The sequence below is a fragment of the Takifugu rubripes genome, chromosome 4 (assembly GCF_901000725.2).
Source record: "Takifugu rubripes chromosome 4, fTakRub1.2, whole genome shotgun sequence".
In the NCBI taxonomy this organism is placed as follows: Eukaryota; Metazoa; Chordata; class Actinopteri; order Tetraodontiformes; family Tetraodontidae; genus Takifugu; species Takifugu rubripes.
In genome coordinates, this window is record NC_042288.1 from 10116883 (window position 1) to 10142519 (window position 25637).

Below are 25637 nucleotides of genomic sequence, written 5' to 3' on the forward strand. Positions count from 1 at the left end.
AAAAACATTCTGTGACAGAGCAACAGACCTGGAGCCAAGTATGAGCAAAACTTTGCATACAAAGATGAACCAGGCCTGTAGGACAGGAATTCTCCTCCATACACAGTCACAATGCACAATGCACGATGAAGCTATCGTGTAATGCCATTTTGCTTTGATAAAAGGCAGCTGAATGCCGTATTTGTCAAGCAGCTCTGTTTATTTGCCCCCTCCCCGAGGAACACTTCAGCATTTTCAGAAATCCACTGAGAGCAGTTGATGTTTTCATCTTGATTCACGAGGAGCAGCCACTGTGGGTTCCAACCGGGAGAGAGGCGCTCCAGTATTCGACCCAGATGTGACGAGTGTAATGGATGAAACTAGACCAGCCAATGGAAAAACACAACTATTTCAGTTGCCTATAATTTGGCACCCGGTCAGCGCGGTGCTGTATGTAGGAGTAAAAGCCAGCCTCCGCAGACAAAAGAGAGAAGACACGGGGGGAAAAAGTGGGACATGTGCTTCCTCTCTCAGCACGTGTCCCTCCACTGGTTGCAACTTCCCTCTTCCACTTTCCTTTCTCAAATTAACTTATACACGTCGTCGGAGCTGAATGAGGAATGTTTGGTTGTCGTGGCAACACATTTCCAAAATGGAATAATAGTCGGTGCTTGGATGGCACTCCTTTTCTCTTGTAATAGGAGAGGGCAGGCTGTGTCAGTCTTCTGAGGGGAAGGCTTGATTTGAATGAGTTACTGTGAAAGAAGTCCTGCACCAAACGCCGTTACCATCTGCTCCCCATAAACTGCAATTTATGAGATGCATTGCAGCACAAGTTCTCAGTTTTTCCAGGCTTTATCGCAGTCGAGTCAACATGTTCACGATGGGGTGACGCTCATCACCGGCAATCTCATCTTGTATCACGGACAGCTGCAAGGAAAAGATAGAGAGCAGATTTGAACAATTTTTAACAATTGATCATTCTGATTAAAAATGTCATTCTGGACCAAACCCCCCCAATAGAAGGGAAAAAGATTACATTAGAAGATAAAAGAATTGAATAGGCAGTTAATTGAATGTGCACATTAGAATGAACCATTGGTTTAAATTAGCTCATCAAATTAGTTCATAAAATGCAATTTACTCAATCTATACAATGTAAAGCTAAAAGGGAATATGTGTTGCAGTGTACGTGTCCTTCCTACCTGCACCAGTTCCAGTATTTGTTTTCCCCCTTTGGGCCATTAAAAACTTCTGAGCTGTTTTATGAAACTGGTCACATGGAGGAGATTGTGGACTCCAAAAGGCATCACCGGGCCTGGATTGTGGCACAGACATCCCATGATTTAATGGCTTCACTGTCGTGCAATGATATGACGCTGCCATGTGTCATCTACCTTTATTTCAATGCTGGTGACAGATGTTGCGCAGAACACTTGCTGTTCCACAGTTGGCAGGATGATGGGTGCTTTCCAGGGCATGCTGCAGCGGTGGCATGTGTTGTCAAATTATTTATATTCCAAAAATATCTATTATGCAGTATATAAGATTACAATAATCTACAAAACTGTCTTTATTAGGAAAAATGTTCTTTCACTTTCAGAATAACACTGTTACAAAGCTTCTTTGGCTAATATAAGTTTACAGTACTGAGGTTTTCAGGTACTCCTGGGTGGCTGGCGTATAACAAAAACAGTCATTATGGGGTATTCTGAAGCTGTAAATCACACTAAAATGCAGAGCTGAAGGGGAGTGTCAGGCATTCATGGGAACCATGGTGACAAAGTATTGGGTTGCTCTCCTTCACCTTTGAGCAAAGCATTAGTCAATCAGTGACATGTGACACTGGCGGCCACCTGTCTCACCAGTACAGTCGTCTCCGGACATCTCTGAAGTACACACGTACACCCAGATAAACACAACTGGCTCGGACACCATGAGCACGTTGTCTAAAGCACATGGTGTTCCTTTAACACTTGCCCAGAGTGTAAAGGCAATATCTGCAGAGCAACCATTTCACTGAATATATTACACTTTAATTATGCATATCTGTGTGTGTGTGTGTGTGTGTGTGCGTGCAACTATGATATGCAGATATGCATATATACACACATGCATAATTATATTGTCTATCTCTCCTATTTAAAATCTAAACAACATGGCTGTTGATACCCACTCCTTATTGTCATATGTTTATTATTATTATTATTATTATATTTGTTGTTGTTATTATGTAACACAGCTACTATATAAGCAGTAAGGATTTAACTGGTACCAGTACTGGTTTCCTAGAAATGCAGTTACATTTTACTGTTGATTAGCAATAGTTAAGAGTTCTGATAAAAACACAATTAATCATTCAGCCCATCATCATTATCTGTATTTGTTCATAATAAATTATCATTTCTCACTAGCATTTGCTGTTGGCTGTTGCTTTAGCCCACCTTAAACTCCCATGTCTATTCTGTCTAACTAGTAGCCATCTGTAGCCTGTATTCCAGCCACATACAAGCACATGCACATACGCACGCACACCTTCAAAGATGGCTGAAAATGGGAGCTGTACTTGGCAACCGAAATCTAAACGGGATTCTCATTCAACCTGTTGCAAACATGTCAAACCGACGTCTGGAGCTCAGCTCGGATGGTTCTTGCTGACGCGGAAAAGTTTCTGTATGAACACAGCCATGTTTTTCTCCTGTGTAATCGAGGCGTTGCGACCCAGGGTGCTGTAAATTTGCGGCCTTTCCCGTCTCCCTCTATCCAAAGTCTATGTTTGCCAGCCACAACAACAATGCTCCCTATTTATAGCACTTTTACCTCAGATATTAACTCTCTCCCCCGCTTTGCCTGTGCTTCCTGCCAGATAGGAAATATGCATGTGTGTGTTTGTGGTTCACTGACCTTTGGGAACAGCGTGTAACCAAAATACTGTTCATGGCTACGGGATTTTGTGTTTCCAGCCTTTCGTGTCCGGTTTTAAAAAAAATGAGGTGTGAACAGATGCTTGGTTGCAATCCCAGTTCGTTATTTTTCATCATTTAAATTTTATGCTCTCTCGCTCATATTTCATCACCCTCCTAAAACATCTAGGAGCAAACTGGGAAAGAAGAGAAAGAGCAATAGAATGATGTTCACTGATGGAGCTAACCTCGAGGTTGAGACTCTAAAAGTTCATCCTCCTTCAAGGCCACAACCAACACACTCTACAACTGACTAGAACATCCTGTTTTGGCTGTAAACACTGTTTTCCTCAACGTGATGGAAAAAAGAAACAACTCACCCTATCAGTTTCTCTCAGTCGCAGCCTTACTGGTAACCAGGGTTGATGACACAAGATTTAAATTCCAAACTGGAACCCCGGTTGAAGCTCAAAGGTGATGAGTGCTAGTCGGCTTTAGCCGCTTGGACAGACATGAGAGAGACGCGATAGGAAATCCCAGGGAGGAACAACCTGGCCCGTCTGAAACGACTGTCTGCCTGGGACATTTTCTCCTGACATCACCTCCTCTGGTCACTGCAGTGTTACCGGCCAGGGATATTCCATGTCTAGACTTCCTGCCATTTTGTTTGGGGCCGGTGAGCCCCACAAGTGCAGCGTGCAGGTGTTTATATTAACGTCACTGTGAAAAGACAATAGTGATAGAATCTGCCCCGTAAACATAGAGGACATCAAAAATGCACCTATGGGTGTTCAAAAACAACAGCGAGACCTTGGGTGACCTTGCTCTGTAATGTGACGCAGGGAATGAGCGTGGGGGGGGGGGGGGGGGGGGGGGGGGGGGGGGGGTAATGGTAAACTTCTAGAGCAGTTGGAAGGATTGCAGCAGATTCATGCCCTTGATGTGTCAAAGAGGTGGTCCTGCACTGCGATCCCGAGCATTCGTTCGCGAGATAAAACAAATCAGACCAGATGAGCGCAGGTTGCACGTTTATTATGTCCATTCGGTTACAAGTAAGGCCTTGTAGTCTTTCTCCTTCACAAGAAGTTCATTAAAAAAAAAACAGGTTCTTAGAAAAATATAGATTGATATTAGAACTGAAAACATTAAAATTCAGTGTTAAATTTAAATATACAATTTGCATATTAAACTACAAAAAGGTCAGGAAAGGTGCCTTGACGGAGGCCAGTTTTTGAAGAGAACAGGCAGAGTAAAGATCCAGGAGAAGGCAACGTCCTTTTGTTTAAACGAACTCTTCATAAAGCTTATTGAACCTACATTCAGTGAGAAATACATCTGATTTTATTGCGTGCACAAAGTGAATGATGAAGAGGAGACACGGTCTTCTACCTGCACACTGCACCCTATTCTTGATGGCCCCACTTTTTCTGGAATAACTCAAAACAATTTGAGCTACAGACAGGAGAGCCCAGCTACTGCTACAGTACTAAAATATCCACGGTTAACCGACTTTGGAAAGGTCATCAGGTTGAAAAGACAGTTTAAACCTTTAAGGCTGACCCTCACTTTCCAGCTCCTGAGTTATACTGAACATCCACACTAACGTCATTCCTTTTTGATTCAGATAATAAGAATGTTGAAGGCAAATGTGCTATTAATAAGCCATCCATAACTGAAGTAAATGATCCTTGATCTATACCACATTCTAACACTAACTCTCCCTTTCAAAATGAACAATAACTGTCTCCACTCTCACGTCCATAACAGGCATCTCTTAGTACATCTTCAGTGTCCAATAAATTTCAACAACAGTCCATACAAAGTCTTTAAAAATCTCCTATATAATGTTCAGTTTCTCTCAATCTGGTCAAGATCCAACTCGCCCCCAAGCTGGAAAATGTCCCTCTGTGTCCCACGATCGCCCTTCCAGAGAGTGTGATTGCCACTCACAGGGGACCGGGGCCGGGAGTCCACGCTGCACGCCGAGTCACTATCCAGATCCTCGTATGAGGAATCCTCCTCCTCCTCTTCCTCGTCATCTCGCGCCACATCGCGCCGGGACTCCAGACCCAGCTCGCGTAAGGCGGTGAAATCTGACTGGATGGAGTTCCTTGAAGTGGGGGTGAGCAGGTCTGATTGGCTGCCGTCGGTGGATGAGAATCCCGGGCAGCTCAAGCTCTGAAAAGTCTGAAGCTTCTGCACAAAGGGGGAAAAAAGAGGAAATGTTGGTTTGTATCTCTCACTCAGAATTGACCTTCTTGTTATTTTGCCCCCTCCTACTGGAGGACTACTCCACAGGTCCAATCCACTATTCACTGGAGGAACTTTCTTTGTGTATTTTTGCAACACAGGAGCCAAGAATCATTTAATTATGCGAGAATTCTTCACAAAGTCTCATCTTTAGGGGCTGAACCGCAGCAACAGGAATTACCAGTGTTTCATTATTGCCGTTTGTCCAAAGGCACATGCAAAACCAAGAACGGCATACTTAACTGTCAGCATCCTATGGTTAAATTATGATGCATACTAATGACGCTTCATGTCACTGTAACGTTGCGACTGACAGAAAAACTACCGCGTGTGGCTCCAAGAGACGACAAGCTCTTATTTTGAAGTTCTTACAACTACTCATTGTGAAAGCAGCTAATGTAGCTCTAAAGGCAGAACGCAGACAGAGCACACACAAAGTCTGGGCCTGCTGGGTTGTTTAAAACAGGAAAGCCTTTTGTGGGTTTCCATTCAACTCCCCTCAAACATTGCCCTACACCTCCATGTGCACGTAACCGTAAACTAAACATGCAGTGGAGGGCCCTCCTTTCACAATAGATTTGTAAAAAAAAAAAAAAATGCAGTCTTTACAAATTATTGTACTTTTGCACTAAAGACAGTCGAGGAGAATCTGCCTTTGAGGAACTCCTTGCGATTTCCCTCTATTCAGAGGGATTTAAAACACGAGGCAATCTCCCCGTTCGCCAGATCGTTCTCGCTTCCCATCCTGAATTCCTCTCAGCAACAAAGAAAGGCAGCCATGCAGTCTAGTGAGGGGGTTAATGATCCCTCGAGTGCTCCGGCAGCAGATGTTGGAGGCACAGAGGTGAATAGAGACGAGGTTTTCTCAATAGAGCTTCAGCTTACATGACGGACACCACTAATGCTCCTCAGTGTGTTCGGGCATTTCTTTTCCAGTTACAATGGAACTGGGAGTGTCTCTTTTTTAAATCTCACTTTATTAGGCTTTCCAGGCCAACAATTACCTTTTCCGGGCTCAGGCTTAGCTCAGCCCAAAAGAAAAGTGTAACACATGATTTTGGCTGTATGAGTTTTACGTATTTTCACTTTTAAAGTGCACATATGTGCCTCTCTGAAAGCTTAATCAGTAAAGGAGTAGGAGAGGCCACTAGTTGCCCCACTGGAATGGAAAATAGGATCTCTATAGCCTTGCTCTCTCTGTTCAACCCCCAGCATTACCCCACTACTAATTATCACAGCAGAGAAGCAGACGAAAGGAAAGGAGAAAGAAGGGGAGACACAGCGTCTCCACAATATGCTTTCTATAAAACATACCGTGGCTGACTGGGATTTGGGTGGGTGCGGTGGCAGGTTGGGGGAGAGGTTGGATTTCTGCTGTGTACCCAGATTTGCCTTTGTGTTTTTACACTGATTTCAAACCAGATGGGAACCATCCAGACCATATTCTTTAATACCAACCAACTGTGCACTGAGACAGTTTTAATTAAAAAAAAGAGAGAAGAATCAACAATGTGAGCCAGACTAATAAAGGTAAACTCACGCAGGCCATATACGGCATTAAAACACTGAGCATGACATAATACTATATTGTGGTTTGAATCTCTTTAGATGAGCTGGATTACTCGTTTTCACTCTTTTGTCAACATGTGGTCCAGAACCCTGAGGGAGACACACGAGCTAACTGGTTCGGCAAACACCCTCGTGATATTTAAGGCAAACAGCAAAGATCAACCCCGCTGAGTACTCTGGCAAACAAGCAATTGTGAACTTGACCTAAAACTTTAAAAAGAAAAATGACACACGTGTGTTTCTCTGGATGAGGTGGTTGCTGACATTAGATAACATAAAAAAAAATCATCCAGTGACAGCGTACAAACAGACCGCCAACGGCAAACAAGTGTAAAATAAAACAATGGTCTGAGGTGCAAACAAAGGCAAAAGTAATGAATTCACTTCTGACAGTCAGACAACAATTCAACCCCTTCACCAACATTAATTAGCATAATCCCATCAGTGTACATGGAAAGCTTTGATCTGCAGTTTTGTCTGGTTCATCCTGTACCGCAGACGGCTCAACTGAATACCTCCAGGTAGAATGAAGTCTGGTAAACACGTCAAGTTGACGCAAAGGCTCAGAACAGACTGAGATCATGCATGTATATGCACACTTGTTTTTCGGGTGATGCGTTCTTTCTCAGACATGTCAGGACGCGTCCTAAACAAAGCCAGCACTATAACTAAAGGAGCCCACCTAGGTGTTCCCGATAGGTCATGGGGTTTGACTGCCAGCCATGAGCACCATCTCTGCCATCCAAGGAATGAAGTGACATGAAGTGAGGAGGTGTAGAGCACAAAAGCCTGAACTTCGCAGACAGATATGAATAGAGAAGAGTTTTCTGCAAGCGTCTCTGTAAAAATAATAACCCCTTTCATCACCCCAACAGCCCTTTCCTGAACATGCATTTATTCCACACATCCCTTTTTTAAAAATCCTACTTGCACTACCATAAAAACGGATAACTAAAACACGGATTGACAGACATGAAGCCCTCAAAATGAAAGCTGCAGGACTAGCTTCACACGGGCCATTTCCTCAAAAGCAACAGCCACTCTGCAAGTGACCTAGAATCAACAGATAACATTCTCTATTTGACAGCTTGCTACACCCACTGAGGAAAAAACAACGAAGAGCCAAGTCGGGACGGCAGCCAGGGATAAAAACAAGGCAGCGGACAAAAGAGCAAACTGATATACAGTACAGTGCATAGTTGACAGGAGAGATTATTCGAGGAATTTTGTGAGACGAATGTATGTAAACAGTTACAGTAGTAAAGTTCTAGGTTATCAACATGACAAGAATCAACAGAATACACACCCATCAGGACGTGGTTGAGCCTGCATTACACTAACAAGTTCCATTGACAACAAGCACTAGGGAACTATAACCCTTCGCAGCCACAACCTCTATTTTTCCTTTTCTGAATCTGGGCTGGTTTAGGTCATAAAACTCATCCCCACACGCCTATTCAACAGAGAATGCATTGTGGAAAGTGTGTGTAGGTGTGAGATATAATAACCCTTTACTCATTGCTCAAAGCAGGGCTGTCAAACTGCCAACAAATGGGTGTAGAACGAGTGGAGAAGGGCACTAGTTAGATCACTTACTAAGTCAACAAGCAAATACACGAACGTGAATCTTCATACAACATTTCTAAACACCCACGTACGCCACAGGAGGCCTTTGACCTGAACTGGTTAACGGCAGAGGGATTGAAAAACCAATAATGCCTGACTAATATAGTACATCAAAAAGGCAAATGAAAGAGCAGAAGTTTTAATTTATACTCTGCTGGGCAACACCTCATGAAAACATTCAAGAGAAAGTAAACAGAGCAATAAAACATCTGGAATAACTTCCATTCAACTGAGCTGAACAGAAGTACTCATGAGGTTTCCAAAACTGAGAAAACACAAAATCTCTTAAAACACTTCTGGTTGTTCGAAGAGAACAGAGACTATTAAGATCATCTGCAGAAATCTGCATTTGTATGTTTCTGCAGCTAGAGGCGATGCAAAACTGTGAGGGTGTGTTTGTGCATCTGTGCATATCAATGTGCCTGATTTTCCCTTTCTGGCTGTTGGCACACTGAAAGGGATCCTCCTCGTTGGCAAGGAGGATCCCTTGTTGATCCAGTTCCTGCCAGGTCCTCAGAGTGAGCAGCTGGGAACGTTGGGAAAAATGGGGTCGAGGGGATAAACTGACGGCGCTTCTAATAAGAAACCAGAAATAGGACAATATTTCCATAACAGGTAATTTCAGGGCATCAAATCAAAGTTATAAATCAGCTGTGATTTGATAACTTGTGCAAGTACGGGTGGGTTCTGGGATTTGCAGCCTGTACTACAGCTTAGTTTGAATTCCAGAGGACTGAAATAAGCAACATTGAAATCACATCACCATGTAATTGATTGCCTGTAAACGATTAAGAGCTTTAAATAGTTCTATTTTGGATATGAATCTGGCTGTGGTCATTCATGTTCTCTTGCTACTTGCTTTGACCTGAAAAACCAAAAAATATGTGTGACCGGAAAGCAAATCAGAACTCTGCACATCCAAATATCTGCACTCTTAATCCCCTCAGTTGCTCTGTTAGTGGACAAAGGCCAAACAATTGGAATGAAGCAAAAAGGAAATGATAAATTGAAATAAGGGTCAAAGATTCCAGAAACAAAACTAATGAAGGGTATTGGTTCCAACCTTTGGATTGTCGTTTACCCAACAGAATAAATGAAATGATGAACCGGAGACAGGCTTCCTAGAGCGTGGCACTACACAGCCCGACCAACCATAAGGAATGCTTCTTTAGGAAACGCCACTCCCCGAGAGAAGCCCAGAGCGGTTCCACTAAATCCTTGCTCTGACAATCCAGAAAACTTAACATAACTCGATTTAATCCAGGCCCAAATCATATTGAAAAACATTCAGAGAAACAGAGAGATGTTTGAGGCTAAAGTGTTTATATGTAATTGTCTGTATGGCCGAGTGCTTAATTAAATGCAACAGAGCTCGTTTTGCAGCATGAAACTGAACAGGGATTTTTTAAATGAAATCACAAAGAGTAATGCTTGCTCCAGGATTAAGTAGAGATCCACTAGATCATGAGCCTGAATGCAAGTGCTTGTCTGTGCATGTCAGCATTTAACTAACCTGAGTCATCTTGGCCAGGTCCAAGGAGGGCCGCTGCTCCTGGGCATCTTCAGGCCTCCTGCGCTTCATCGCCGTCTTTTTGTCGTTCAGCACACAGGGTTGGGACCTGCTCCGGGAGAGACACCTGGTGGCCCCGGGTCTCTGGCTCGCCCGTCTGCCCAGTTCTGGTGTGGAGTCTGGAGAGCTGGCCTCTGATGCCTCTTCCACTTGGTGCTCTGGCAGGCTGATCTGCTCATTGGAAAGGGAGAGGGGCCTGAGGAAGGCGTGGCGCTGAGAGTGGGGATGATGGGTGGAAGGAGAGATAGGACAGACTGGAGAGGCTGTGAACTGAGGGTACGGAGGCAGGCGGTTGAAGAACGTCAGGTCCAGGGATCCATCAGAAGATATGCTGGAGCGCGAGGGCAAACTAAAGCTCGAGCTTCGTTGCATGATGGGAAAATGTCCACTGGAAAACCCCCCTCCACCCTTGACACTTCCTCCACTGTGGCACCTTCGTTTTTCCACTGTTGTCCACACCCTGGAACCTTGGGGCTTCCAAGATGAGCGAAACCCACTGAATTCATCAGAGAATGAAAGAGAGCGACACTGACGCTTGCTTGGGGGGGCTGTGGGAGCTTGGCTGGGAGCTGTGGGACTGTAACGCGCGGAGGTGCATGTGTTATGGGAAACGGACCCCGCCTTCATGCTATCACCGAGACTGAGGTCTTGTATCAGACTGGTGATTGCAGTGGCGCTGCCCGGGTCCTTGGCCCAGTTCCAGCTCGCCGGCTCAGGCACCACATCCCACAGGCTCTCCAGACTGGTTCCAGACCGGCAGGGTACTCTCTGCTGGATGGAACAGGTCTGCCACAGATCCAGCCGACTCTCTGCATCTGCAAAGATAAAACCAATACACTCTCAATAAGCTCCAAGCACTTAAGTTAATAGGTAAACCATTAAAAATGTAGGAGGAACAAATATCTCCCAAATAGTCGCACATGTGTTTTGTACTAGTAATATACTTAAAGGGACCAATTAGTAGTTCAATATGAAATTCGTTTAATCCGCCAACTGTCTCAGCTTGTACAAAGGTTCAAGGAAGAAACTGAAGGAAAGTGCCAGAGTGCCTGTAAACACCCAGTTTAAGTGGTAAAGTAAAAATCTATAAAAGCTTTGGGGGTGGGGGGGGTTATTTGCTGATTCAAATCCCATCCTCTCAGATGCTTTGTCTTCAAGACGGCATGCTTGCCCAAAACTGGTGGGCAACCTTTTGGGGAGGACAAACAATGTACTGGGGGCTACAGCGTTGACCTGGCAGGAATGCTGGGAAACAACGTGACACAGAGAGACAAAGCTGGATGTCGGAAGGCCACATTTTGAATGAAGAAATCCCGTTTTATCCCAGAAGACACGACAGACTATGTGAACGACAACGGCTAGTAGAAATGGCAAACTGTGTACTCTCCGTCTGACATCACTGCCAGTCCCAAAAGAAAAATAGTGACAGTGAGTAATAGCAGGGGTTTGTATGAATGGTAACGTGTCTCTTAGCACAGGGGGTAATTACTGCAACGCCAACAGAGCCGAAGGGAAATTGTTGACATAGGCAACAGCATATTCAATTACAGTTCACTCCCATGAGAGGGGTGTGCAACGTTGTGTGGCAGCAGGTGCACCCTGATCATGAGAGGGGGATGAGTGACTGACGCAGAGGGAGACGGAAGAAAGTCAGCAAGATTGAGTGGATAAAGAAAGAGACCTTATAATGAGGGTCTCTGACCTTGATGGTTCCCCTGATCAAAGGATTCAAAGGCTAATTCCTTTGTAACATCTCAAATACTTGTTGTTTCGACAGGACCCTACCTCAGCTGATACCATCTAAATGCATTTACATTCCAAAGGCGAAGGACAAAACGGTGAGAAAGAATGGAGATCAACTCACCCACGGTTCCACGGGAGAAGAGGGTGGTCCCTCTGCTCATGGTGTGGAGGTCACGCTGTAGCAACACAAGCAGGGACAGGCAGTGAAGAAGCAGAAAGGAAACAAGGTTTACCGTGGTCGTGCTCAGTTGCCAATCATATGAGAAGAACACTATCAGTACAGATTAATATCAGTAGTCTTTAGAGTCAGTGCTCAGTTGTGCTGAGGTGTTTGAACTTTAGAAATGAGGTCTTTAGTTTCATCAGAATGCAGCTATAAGCAATTTGCAAAAGAGGCTATTTTAAAACACACACCCATGAAATGCTGCGAATTTAACCAGATCCACCCCTACCAGACACACCTTGGAAATGTTTGCAAGGTTGGCAGCTGTGAGACTTATGATATTTCAGACGATCTCTCAAACTTTGCAAAGGGCTAAAGAAAAAAAAAAGCCATCATTCATGGCTGATCTCATCATCTACTGGAGGAAAATCTTAGATACAGGCGCATAGATGGTAGGAATCCAGAAGCCATCGGGCTCAGGCCGATTATACATTCGAGTGGAGATTCAAAGGCAGGAAAAGAATACTTAAAACAATACTTTCTGTTTTAGTTTCAAAAGGATGAAATGAGCAAAGTTTCCTGCAGAAGAGCAGATAGATACAAAATTCTGGGGGAGTGCTGGAATATGCAACTGAACGTGTAAATATTAAGGCCCGATATTTGAACTTTAACTTTTCTAGTTTGCTAGAAATAATACAAATGAATATAATAAGGGATTTAAATTGTTAAAATATCACATTTTAGCCAAAGGTCCTCTCTGCTTTAAATCTGCCTGATTATAAATCGAAATGACATCGATGTGGAATTTCTGATTTAGACAGTTCTGTGTTTGTTATACATAAAATATTTAACTTTTGTATCATAATGTACATGTGGAACGTAGGTTAATCACAAAATCACGGTGTGAAACAGCAGACTTGGCCTTGTTTTATGTCTTTCTCACCAGTTGCCTCTCGACGATCTTGGACCTTACATCACTGACGCCCTTCTTCTTTTCCAGTGTTTTTAAGAAAATGATCACCATGGTAACCTGCAGCTCCGTTCAACTGTGCGCAGATGCAGAAGACAGCCAGCAGCAGACATCTTAGTTGAGGGCGGAGACGCGATGGCACATCTGGGTGAAACCTTTGGCTGCTCGGTGACCTCCCATCTGCAGAGGGTTGGTAAAGTGCTGCTGGATAGTGAAGGAGGTAGGGATGAAGGTTCTGACACTTGACCTGATGCCTGAGTTGAGGAAAACATAAAAACACATTTAGATTTCCAACACAGGCGCAGTGTTCTCTCAGGATTGACAGCTGACCCGAAGCCATGATTCTTCACCACAGCCCACGAGAAATAAGAAATAACAGCACAAACAGCTTATTTATATGAGCATATAAACTGACACGGTGACAGAATGAGTCAGCACGAGGCTACAGGAAGCCATGCGGGTAAATTTTCAGTTGCTTCCTCAGTTCATTTTTCCTGTCTGCATGTTATCAAATTACAATTATTATTTATGAACAGACTGTAAACACAAGATTGAAAGAAAAAGGGAGCTGGAGACGGTGTAGCGACAGACACCCCTCATCACGGCTCGTCTCCACAGCCTCACTGACACGACTCAGTGCATGAAAGGATTGTGGGGAAATGATCATCTTTCAACATCCAGAAAGCAAAGTGGGAAGCGATCATCGGCCTAAGTCTACAGTATTAGCCTTAGCCAACTGCTAACCACCAATTAGGAGCACCGACGTACAAAAAGGAGCCCCCCCAATCAACTCCTGCTAATGACAGATTTCTGCTGCAGAGTTGAGCTTAATGGATTTTCCATGCATGCTGGAGTCCGACATGCGCAACATGTGGTTTTGTGTAGTAAGGCTTGTTGCACTTACATAATGTGTTTTAGAGCGACACGTGTAAGCGTTTGCTAGGTGTGAAACAAGTGTGTGAAGATGCAACACAAGCTCAACGGAAGAAAAACAGTGAAACGTCATAAACAAGATGGACAGGTGGGTCTTGTGGGGACTTGGGAAAATTTTGACAAAATGTGTTTCATTATGTCACCTCTCCCAACCTCCCTCTTCCCAGGCCCCATGACTACATGAAGACTATAAATGTTTCATGTCGGTGTGCCTCAAACCAACTGCGAGCATATGACTCCCATTATCTCCATTTATCCCGGAGAGTCAGTGGAGCACAACTGGGCCTCCACAGGCGAGAGGGCCTGGTGTTGGTGCTGGGACTCAGAGGAGGAGGGAATGTTGTTCTTGATCAGTTTTGCAGATTGCCTTCCTGATTCAGGCTCACACTGAATAACGGGTGCTCCGGTACAACAGGGTGGCGTGTGTATGTGTGTGTGTGAGTGAGAGAGAGTCAGCGTGGGGGGGTGTTTTTATGAGTGTACAACAGAGTGGGAGCTGAGAGGCATGGTATTCATCACAAGTCGTTACAGAAAGCTGGTGGAACGATGCGATGGGTTGGTAACCGTCTCACTGGGTTCTGTGTGTGAGGCTGGACACACACGTCTGCACGCCTGCACTCACATGTGTGTAGTTTGCAGGCGACTGGCGACTAAACTGAATGAAAGGTCATGGGAGAGGGCAGAGCGAGTGCGAAGTCAGACCTGCAGCCATACTTGCTTAATGAAGTGAGGTTAACAGAGTGGGACCTGTCAAGCAGATCTTCACTGCCTGGAGTGAGTCATGCCAACATTTAAATTAAGATTGCTGCTGTTTTACTATCAAACAGAAAAACAGGAAGTGAAAACAGACGGTTCACAGAACAGGATGGGATAGGCCTAAACACAAACCTTTGCGATCCTTATCGCTCATATTCTACCTAACGACCCGTTGTAGACGTCTGTGTAGTGCTGCTCCCCTTTCAGTGGCATCAACATTTTAGACCCTATTTGTCAGGATGCCAGTAGCACGCCGGAGAAGAAGAAGAAACCATGACAAAACAAAAGAAGGAAATGGTCATCGTTAAATGGAAACTATTTTTAACGTTTGGCCCTATGAGAAACACAATGTTTCAACCTCCATTATAAAGTAAAATCTCATGGTAATTCCAGTTAAGATTTATGCATGGGTGCAGACAGCAGCTCTTGGCTCACAATAGCAGGAGGGCACTAGAAAGGGCAGCTAAGATAATATGGCTCCATGCCCAGGCTGAGATTTGTACAGGCAGATGAATAGAAGCCTATTTACCCCCCCTAAAGTTCTTTGACGGGGTGTTTGGTGTCCATCACCAATTGGCTCTGGTTACTGCATACTTGTGTGGAGCGCGTCTGGTGTCAAGACTTTGATAGGTGGCTGCAGCTGAGAGGGAACCAGCTCCATTCAAATCAATGAAATAACAAGAGACAAACAGACATGAAGAAAGCAGGTTTGATTTTAATTAGAGAAGGTGCGACGTAATTTCTACTTTGAGAGTGGCTCAAAAGGATTTTCTGGAGGAAAAAAGACCAGCTGTTGATGTGTGGACCTGATAAAGTCAAATAACGTAAACGCTCTGTCTTTCCTAAAGGTTCTTTTGTGGCGATTGTTAATTCACTGTCCAAGTGCAGTCATGCTTATCTGATATATTGGTGTCAAGGTCATAAATGTGGTCCTGTGGAGGTCAAGACATATCATTGAATTGTCTCGCTATCTCCCTGGCACCCAGTGGCCCGGGAGTGCTGGCCAAAAACAACATGCCATCACACAAACACATTTTCCAAAGTGCATAAACAATAAAACGCCTTCAAGTCTTTGTGAGCAGACAAGTTTTAGTTTCCATATGCAAAATTCAATGTTGGTTTTTTTTTGCATACAACAGCCCTCAACTACACCCCAACGATATCATATATTTCAAAAGATATTTTGTTTCTTTGGAATGTGTATCATCATATATTATTTTATTTTTAAATGGAAATGCTTTTCACTTTGTCTTCCCATTTAATCAGACATAGAATCCTATAAGGTCTTGGTCCGTAACCATTAAGTATGGTGGAATCAATTTCAATGCTGTCCCTGCTCTGCCTCTGACCTACATTTGACGCTTTATCTCCTTTGTCATGGACCTGCTTTTCCTTTTAATTATCCCGCTACACCACAGAAAGTCCTAACACCAATTCAGCCAGGCACATTTGTGCCAGACACTGAAGAAGAAAACACCACAGGTCGATGAGCTTCTGACATCAAAAACGTCGGTCTTCACACCCGCAAAACTCACAGTATTTTATGTCATCTTTCCTGGCTGTGTGATGTCACTTGTTGCCCAGTGCGTACTACCAGGTGTTTTTCTTCGTGCTGCTAAGCGCGTGTGAAGATAAGCAAGCATAAGGCTCATAACCAGCTCACTTCCCTTTGCAATGTACTTGTGCTTTGCTTGTGGTCACATGCTGCTGCCGAACTGGGTGTGGAACGCTCTGACTACATTACCAAACAGAAGAGAGACGACTGTAAGTCATCCACAATGCGCCCTGACACCATCTTCATTTTAATTTCTTTTTTTTTTATATAAAAAGAGCTAAATATGTACCCATCTCATCCTATCCTGGTTTTTAAGAAAGTATGTAAGCAGTTCCTGGACTAGCCCCCCGCTGTGTTTACTTAGCTTGAAGATAAGGCTAACTTCACTTCCAATGAGCTGATAATGAAAATGATGAACAATCTGCCGTGTTCATTGATTTGGTCAGTCTCTCTCTGACCTATGTCAGAAAGCAGAGGCTGCACTGTTATGAGCAATTTAACAGGTCGCCATGGCAGCGAAAACACAAAACACAAGCCTTGGCCAGTGAAGAATCGCATCTGAACAGCTCATCACTTCTTTATCAGTGAGAGTGTTTGTTACAGGAAACTGGACTATTGGACAAGGGCAGTTTGTGGAGCAGCAGCTCTACTACAACGGATCCTGCAAGCACAACATGGCAAGCAGAAACAGGGCAATCTGGTGGGGCGGGGGGCAGCCCAAGTATATGAGGCAAGGAACTTAACTAAAATATTAAGAAGCTAGACAGCAGCAGCAGGATCAGGTGTTTCTGTTCGAATGAAGGTAGGTATAGGGCCTCCTGCCCCCCGGAGTGACCTTTGCATGCTGTGCCTCCGCTTACATCAGGTACCCCTCTAATTACAAAACCAATCCACCAGTCCTCCCCGTCAATCCTTGCCTTCCCATTTGCGGTTTCTTCCATTATCCATGACTGGCGGGTTTGTTCTGTGTGCACACTAACCAGAGCCTTAATCCATCAGGGATCCATTACATGGCAACCTCCAGTGCTGTGAGCAATCCCCGGTAATTGCCCCGTCCTATAAGGGAGGACCTGTTCTTATAGCGTATAAGCAAGTGATGTTATACAGATTATCGCAACCTATTGACCAATCCAGTGACAGTACATAACTGCAAAATGTTGCGCTCATATTTGGAGGGCCTATTAATGGCGAGAGAGGGTGTAGAGGGAGGATGTAAAGAAAACTATGAGCAGCATTCCACTGTTATGTTCATTCAGTCATGAAGGGGGGTGTCGGAGCACCATATGGATCTCTTGACTACTCAGCAGAATACACACGAGGGGTGTGAAACCGATCAAAAAGGTCATGCTTGCAAATCTCGACCTTAATGAGAGTGCTGGAAGATTTTGGAGCTGTAATTGATTAAAAACTATAAACAAGTCTGTCAGTTTAAGACTACATCTGTTTTACGATTTTTTTATTTAGGGACGGGAGAGAGGGAGGTAATATAGACACATGCGCCACTTTTCTTCTACCTGTAATAACAAGTCAATAAATCCTGCTATTATGTTTGAACTGATGCTTCTAAAGTAAATCAACGGGTTGCCAGCACCACTAACTGCGTAATTGTTAAGCTAATAGGCTGCAACGCTCGCAGCCGCTCGATCTTGTGCTGTTGTTTGGAATGGACATCAGATGTATCTAAAACGCGCTGACAGATTCCAGCAGGAATATTAAGATCCAACCGGAACCGCTAAGAGGTTCTACAATTTTATTGCTTAATAGCTGATGACTATTTTTTAAAATGCTATATAAAAAACGTGGGTTTTTTTTATTTGATATTTTTATGCCAACACACTTAATGTCTTTTTAAAATTTAGACCCGCACAAAGATCTCCTTTTTGGAGAATCTAGGCTATCAGAAATTAACAGGAAATTATGTTGCAGGAACAGAAAAGTGAAACTGCAAACAAAATCAATTAAAAACCACAGAAAACAGGCAATAACCAAACTATTCCAATGAGACATTCACAGCAAATGATATATTCACACACACACACACACACACTCTGATATTGAATATGTAAAGAACTCAAACTTGCAAACTTGCCACAGTTAAGCTGCTTTTGAGCCAGTTTCAAATGATCTACGTTGAGCCCTTCAGGATGTAAAGTGTCACCATGAGGTGACTTCTGTTTTAAACTTGGCATGATCAATCACTACCACAATGCAGGAGCACCACAGTCTGTTTATGGTTCATGCAAACATTCCTATTGCATCTCAGAACGCTTTTGCTCTCTATTTGAGTCTGGAGCCTGTCTTGGGGGGTTGGGGAGAGCTTGCCTGGCGTATGTGAGAAAGCCCCTTTTCTTTTCAGCTGCAGGTCTGCCTCTGTGGGTGTCGAAACCTGCAGATTTACAAATCTATCACATCAATGGGGAAGGAACATGCAAAATTAGGCACCACAAGCAACACTTGCTGTGCTGGAGTGCCTTCGGAGAAGTGTTATGAGTGAAGTTTTTTATTTAGCACTTATGACAGGAGGTCCCCATGATGAAAGAAATGAAAGGAGAAGATAGCGTGGAGGCAGAGACAAGCATGGCTAACACCCATTTTCTGGTAGCTCAGCATAATGCTCAGGGCCAGTTAACAAGAGAAGGAAAGACAGAGAATATTACAGAAATAGTCAAAAAATACCAATAACAGAGAAAAGAGGAGAAGATAAAGAGACTGACAGAGGGTGAAAAAGTGTGAGGAATGAGGGAGTCTAACACTCAGAGAATGGACCAGTGGCCTGCTCTGCACACAGCTGCCCACTGGCAGAATGGGGCTCAAACAGGGCCTTTTTTTGCCTGCAACAAAGACTTTGCAAATGTGCACAAGCTCAAGCACACACTGAAGTGCAGTGTGGTCCCTTTTAAAAACCCAGGGGTCCTAAATGCTCTCATAAATCACCTCTAACTTATCTCCAAGTCCAAAAGACAATGCCACAGGCGTTGTAGAGTGCAATCAAAGTGCACCATGTTATGGGAGTAATACGCTCAGAAGAGCAAGGTGTTGGATATTAGGCTGGGCGTTAAAACTCCTCTGAACAAAGAGCAAATATTCCTGTGACAAAGCTAAACTGCGAGTGTGTTTTTTTTAAATATATTCAATAGCTGCAGGGTATTCAATATGCAGAAAGACACGCAGCACAATGTAAAGCAAAGTAATTACCCATCAAATTTCAACTGTAGGTTTGTTGGCCGGGCAGTTCTGTCACAAGACAAAATTAACTGCTGCCTCGCAACTCCAAAAATAGTTATTTTAATAGCATCTGAAGAAAATCACAAGAAATAATAGGACACTCAGTACTTTCTCACACCCCTCTGAAGTTCTGAATAGATTTTCCCATATTTTAATGCTGACTTAAGGACAGCCATAAACGAACACAAATGTCTACTTCAACCATAGCTTTGCATTTTCTGAGACTCATTTTCTGCCAAGCAAAACTGCACAGCCATTCAAGTGTGTCAAGGACAGCGGTAGCTGTGTAAAAAAAAAAATTAAAAAAAACATTTCCAAGGATTTCCACCAACAATAGCTTGGTACCAAACCAGTTTTTCGTGACATCGTGTTTAACCTGTCCACAAGATCAAACAACTGCAGTGCCATATTACTAAGGGCAAAACACCAGCACCAACAGTTACTTCCTACAACCCACAGACGAGAGGAAACATCACTGACAACAATTCAGTTTAGTGCTGCGTTGCTCCACATTCAGGGAGCAGTTGCCTTTGATTTTGAATGAAGAATGCAATAAAGCCATTCCACATGTGTGAACCCTCTCCTGCTGTTGAGACACGCAGCCACCGGTTTTACATGTAAAAATAAAGGATGAGGGTGTTTTTTACTTGCATAATTACTAAATACTGAGGTTTAAGGTTGGTTCTGTTTGGTTTTCAGGATGAATATGCGAAACGGTTTCAGTTTTATAAGCATGCAATGCAGCATTGCAGCAAATATGGTCTCAATAATCCACCGCACATCTTATCTTTCCCGAATCATGTCTAAAAAGGAAAAGCAGCATCATTTTTGCATCAGCCTTAATCAGTCACCTTCTAGGACAGCTGGCTTAATTACACATACTCTGCCATCATTTGAAAGAAATATGAAAGTGTGTGGTGGAAAGTTGTCGGACACATGCAACCAGGCCGTGTGAGCAAGAGCAAGCTATTTTTTTTTCTTTTTTTTTTTTTCAATCTCGTCTCACAACTTGCATTGCTGATGATGTGTGTCAAAAGAAACCAGACCCCAGTGCCTCTCCACCCACAGGTAATGGATCTGAAATGAATTTTATGGTCACACGTGATAGATGGAGGGGAGTTTGCTGACTCAATGAGGGACCATTAAAAATAAGCTATATTTTTAATGATGGCAAAGGATTAGGAAAATAAACCAAACATTGGTTCTCAGAGACTAAACTCCACAATTCCTGATTTAACCTAGAAAAGCACACAAGTGATATCCAGAGAACTGCATGCCAGAAGGTGTTTTTGAGTCGTGCAATCTATCATTACGGAGTAAAAAGACCCAGAGTGACATCTGTTTTCTGATCATTTTATGAAAGGAGACCCAAATTGTTGCGATTTAACAGAGAGGAAACCCAACATGAGCAGATAGTGAGAAGAAGGAAATACAAGTCACTACAAAAAACAAGTGCAAAGATCGTGTTATCCGAACACATACTACCTGGCCAGAGGCAGCTCTTTTGCAGTTAGGTCATCTTAGACAAAAGGCGTATTAATGTAATGACAAGTTTCTCGTGGTGGCAGCCACCAGTTGAGCATTTCCAGCGCAGGACTGAGCAGCTGAGAGCCTCACTGCTGCTGCTAGTATCTGCGCACCCACCAACCACGACGATGGGGGGGCGGGGAACATAGAGAACACAAAACACACTGTTCATCAGAGTCACAACAGATAATGTACAATCAATTTTATTAATATCTCCTTGTGACTCAAAAAATGTATATCCATTGTTCAAAGACGACGTAGAAAAACGCACCTTGCGCATCGTACTCAATTTTACCCCCGCAGAGTTGGTACGTCCCGCTACGGTCCTCCCTCAGGCATTTACAATACTCATGCTCCACTTTGTGTTTTGTGTATGCTTTTCTTGGAAGGTTATGAAGCCAACATGTCAATCAACTCTAAACGTCGATGTGTGGTTGTTTTAATGAGTTGTGACACATGAACCAACCACGATCACAGGTCAGAACGTTTTCAAAAGTCACTTGTCATGGATTGTATTGCATCCATGGAGTGGTGAAAAGGGAAATCTTTCATACTTCCACAATGGCTCACCCTGCTGTGGAAAAATCTCACTGCTGCATGGTGGAGTCATTCAATAGCTCCTCAAAAATCTTATTAGGAGACCTTCAAACATGTTTCCCGGGAGATGGAGTGGAAAAAACCTAAATATTTGCACGATCACACCTGGGAAGTTCAAATGAAAGCACAGTATTCATGCAAGTAGAGCAGCCTGTGGGCTATGGCTTTAAGTCTAAAGTCTTATGTGGAATAGAAGTGAAGTTTAATAAGCGTGCCAAACCAGAAAAAAAAAACCATGCTAAATACACTATACACTTCAGTAGGCTACAGCAAAATAGATCCATGTTTATTTTTTGTTTTACTTCCTGGTAGTTAATGTGTACTTTATAAACATACATGTCATGTTTCAGTTTTAAGGTGGCAAACATCCAAAGCCTTTAATAAATGCACTGATCTTCAGCATATTAAACGTTTACAAATATAAATGCAAAAAAACATCATTAAAGCATTCTCTTATATATATGTACCATGTATATATATGCAATGTATTTTTAAGTTGTTCATTTTAAAACACATTAACACAACTCTTATAGAGCTTGCCTGTGTTCACCCCACAGCTTCAGCCTGACCACTTGTCCCAGTTTGTAGTTGAGATCCTGAGTTTGACAGTTATTAATGTTACCATCACGGAAGGAAATGGCAGATAGGCTTGTCTTGCATGGACGCCGGCGGCCTCTTGTTTATTCATGTCAGACATTCTTGATCACGGTCCTCAGGACCTCAAGCTTTCCTGGTTCTCAGATGACTTAATTAGCTGTGGGTTATTTTCACGACATGAAAGATGGATGCAATTAGCTACCAGGTGACACAAGACACAGTCTCTTTTTGTTTGGGTTAGGAAGAAAAGATATTTTACTACAAATGTAACTCAGTCAAGTATGTTTTTGCTTGTTGGTTCATTGATACTAAAGAACCTTTGGAGGAGCATGCACTCAAATGCATTGCAAAATGTTACATATCTATTTCATAGTGCAGTACAACAACAGATTTATTCTGTAGAACTCAAAAACAAATGGTTCAAATAAAAAAAGCGATGCCACTGGTGGTGTGCATTAATGAACTCTTTTAAAAATGAGCGCTGTCACGGCGTTACCCGTCTTCCCTCCAAACTGGAAACGGGGTGTAGGCAACTCCTGCACAAACTCAAATCCTGCAAGGACAGAGAGACAAAAGAAATCAGAAGACTCAGGTGTTTCCAGAAAACCATTTGATTTGACTATCAAAGAGCCCAGTCTGGCCCTTTCTGAGGAGGGAGCACAGACAAGGAGACCTCCTCTATAGTACCACTAGAACCTTTGGGCAACCAAATGTTATTTCTCCCACCAAAGAAGACAGAGCCAAAGTAGAGAGGGTCAAATTCCAGAAAGGCCCAAGCTGTCAGTAACAGACACATCTTACCTCTATGGGCCCTTGCAGGTTATCAAGAGTTACAGAAACTGGAAGCTTACTTGAACTTTTAATTAAAATAACTACAAAAGCTGTTGCCCCCGGCTCAACAACCAGAAGGTGTCTTAACACAAAATAAAGCAGAAGCATGACTGCTGCACAGCAGGACCACAAATGCAAATCCCATATGCAAATCTGAATGATCGATGTGTTCAGGCAAGTGCTGCTTCTCCACGCATGAAAACGTTGACAAGGTGAACCTTTCCTATAGGCAATGTAACTACAGTTCACCTTCAACAAAACCTCCTGTTCAAAGTTTGGCACATACAAAATATCTGGAGCTGTGCCATGTAATCCTGAATTCATCACCATTTTATTCCAACCATAAATGTCCAGATTTCCATCCGGCGGACTCCCAAATATATATTCCAGGTGAGCCTCAGGTTTGAAGGAGAACCTCTGAAACATGCATGGTAATGACTTAATATTATTTAATATAATGTGATATTCACAAAAGGACAAGTTCTGTAACCAGTGATACAGACAATAAAACAGTTTGATCCAGTGATGGTTTTTGAGTAGAGGAATGATTTGCTTCTCTAGAGTTCCCCTGAAATGAATGTGACAGGCAATTGGATACAACGGTTATTAAAACACTGAAATGATCAATCAATTTCAAAGGTTTCTTTAGATAATAAACATGTACTATATATACATAAACACAAATATTCACCTCAATCTTTACATTTTCTCCTCACCTTCAGAGAATCTGTCCAGCAACTGTTCCCTTGTCCAGTTACAGGAGGTGATAGCAAAGAATCCATCGCACTTGAGAGCTTCTTTTAGAGACTGAATATAGAGTTTTTTCCCATCGTTGAAGTTGTCTGGGTTCAATATGATCGCATCGAATGTTCCTTTGTCGATGCAGACATCAAAGCCCTTTAACTTCCCGTCGCAGTTTAAGAAATCCATTTCCTAAAATAGAAAAAAAGGGAAATGTTAGGGAAAAAAATTCTGTTTATTAACACTCCAGTACAACTACAAGTTTGCCACTGGGTGACACTGAAGGAATTTTTAGCAGTGACGTCAGAACTGGTCATAGACTTGAGGCTAAGACTGACGTCTGATACAAGATCTGACTTTCTAATATCCCGTGGGAGCTGCAAACATTCCCTTAGAGTCCTTTGAAGACTATTCATCAACCACACAAAACAAGTACCTTCACGCAAGTGAAGCGAATCAACGAACTGTAGGCAAGGATGCCAACATCGCATTTTCACTCATTCATACACATAAAAGCACTGTACTGAGCCTGTCTAGGGTCAATATTGACTTCAGCTGAATGCACTATTCCCAGGCTGCCCGGGCAAAACCATACATGACAATAGATGTGGGATCCTTTAAACTGTGTGCCATTGTATCACACATACTGCAGGAGAGTTATTTTTAAAAAGTCCTCGATAGGTTAAACCATCCTTATTAATTCTAATATGTTTGCTTCTTAATTGACATGCACCTGCTTTTGGGGCATCCTTAATGTCCAAAGCTCTGCTACACTAATGTGGGAAAAATATTTCTAATCTTTTCTTTCTCTAGTTATGTTGGGTCAATGTGCTGAAAGTTCACCGAGATCAAAACCGGAGTAAACCTAAGGTACGTACCTTCCCAACAATAGCTGCCAACAATTATTAACAGAATATAGCATTTAAAACAAGTGAACAACTTGTGATGCTTGCATAACCGAAGTGTGATTTTATAGCACGGCCTTGAAGACAAATATTACCAAACTCACTTTTACTGTGACATCTGTCAAGTCTTCAGCCTGGAGGACATTTTTGGCCAATTCTACAGATGATGCCGAGTAATCTACCCCAGTGAGATTCCTGTATCCATGCTTAGCCTTCACAGAAAGATAAAAACAAATACTGAGTGAAAATCTGATTTTTCATACTAACATGCAAAACCATTCACCCGAAATAGAAATTGAAGGCTTCAACCAGCGCAATACTATTACATTTTATTCTGGTGAGTGATCTTTGCACTTCATTGTGTGAAAAAATATAGTTAGCGCACCATTTCCAACAAAAAAGCTCCATTTCCAGTGCCAATGTCAAGAATAGCAGCATTTTCTGGAATCTTTGCCTTATCCATCCATCGCAACACACGTTTCATGCTTTCCTCACCAAACCTTAAAAGGCAGAAAAACAGACTTTTGCCGTGAGACAAATATATTGTCTGCACATGTTAGTTTTCACATTTGGTTTGGAAGATATATCTTGGTTTATTACCATATCTCACCGACATCCCCAATGTCTTTGAATGTCTCAAGCTCCTTCTTGTATGAAGCCTCCCAACTGAGGAAAAACAACAACACTAATGTTAGACCAGCTACACTGCAAAATGCCAACATTTTAAACCTTTATCCAGCCTGTTCAGGACAACATAGTATTGCAACATTGATGCTTAAAAACCGTAACAAGATATTCTCAGACGAATAAATGATTCTAACTGCGTCTCTCTCTATGTATATATATATACATATATATACACACACACGTAGGTATGTGTGTGTGTGTGTGTGTGTGTGTGTGAGAGAGAGAGAGAGGGAGAGAGAATGATGATATAGTATACTACTATAACGTAGCTATTCACCCTAAACAAACCACTGCATTTTACTAAGCAAACTCGCTAATGTCGCTAAAGGACAACACTTACAACTCTTTGGTTCCAAGTTTTGAAGGTCCATAATCAAAATCAGATTCGTTGTTTTCTTCAGAGTTAAAGTTATTTTGGCAACCATCTGGGCTTTCTCTTTCAACGTCCATGCTAGCTAAAAGAATAGAATATTCGAAACCGTGCCTACAACTCCCAGAAGACACTGCGTC

The 25637-nt window shown here is 42.8% G+C and overlaps 2 protein-coding genes across 3 annotated transcripts; both read right to left on the reverse strand.

The window, feature by feature from the left end:
- Positions 1-3893: 3893 nt before the first annotated feature.
- On the reverse strand, positions 3894-20873 carry LOC101062531 (protein FAM53B-like). 2 transcript variants are annotated; one of them, XM_029835208.1, is made up of 6 exons: positions 20728-20873; positions 12747-13027; positions 11762-11816; positions 10153-10712; positions 9841-10068; positions 3894-5078 (listed from the first exon to the last, which is right to left on the reverse strand). In XM_029835208.1, the coding sequence occupies exons 2-6, from the start codon at positions 12825-12827 to the stop codon at positions 4731-4733; spliced, it is 1272 nt and encodes a 423-aa protein (XP_029691068.1). In that variant the 5' UTR covers positions 12828-13027; positions 20728-20873; the 3' UTR covers positions 3894-4730. The 2 variants fall into 2 exon arrangements, with proteins under 2 accessions (XP_029691068.1, XP_011601524.1); XM_011603222.2 differs by having other exon boundaries at positions 9841-10712.
- Positions 20874-21626: 753 nt separating this feature from the next.
- Positions 21627-25628, reverse strand: eef1akmt2 (EEF1A lysine methyltransferase 2). The gene is made up of 6 exons (XM_003963969.3): positions 25468-25628; positions 25041-25106; positions 24826-24940; positions 24545-24652; positions 23511-23727; positions 21627-22516 (listed from the first exon to the last, which is right to left on the reverse strand). Exons 1-6 carry the CDS (start codon positions 25575-25577, stop codon positions 22419-22421), a joined length of 714 nt encoding a protein of 237 aa, XP_003964018.1. The 5' UTR covers positions 25578-25628; the 3' UTR covers positions 21627-22418.
- Positions 25629-25637: the final 9 nt, after the last annotated feature.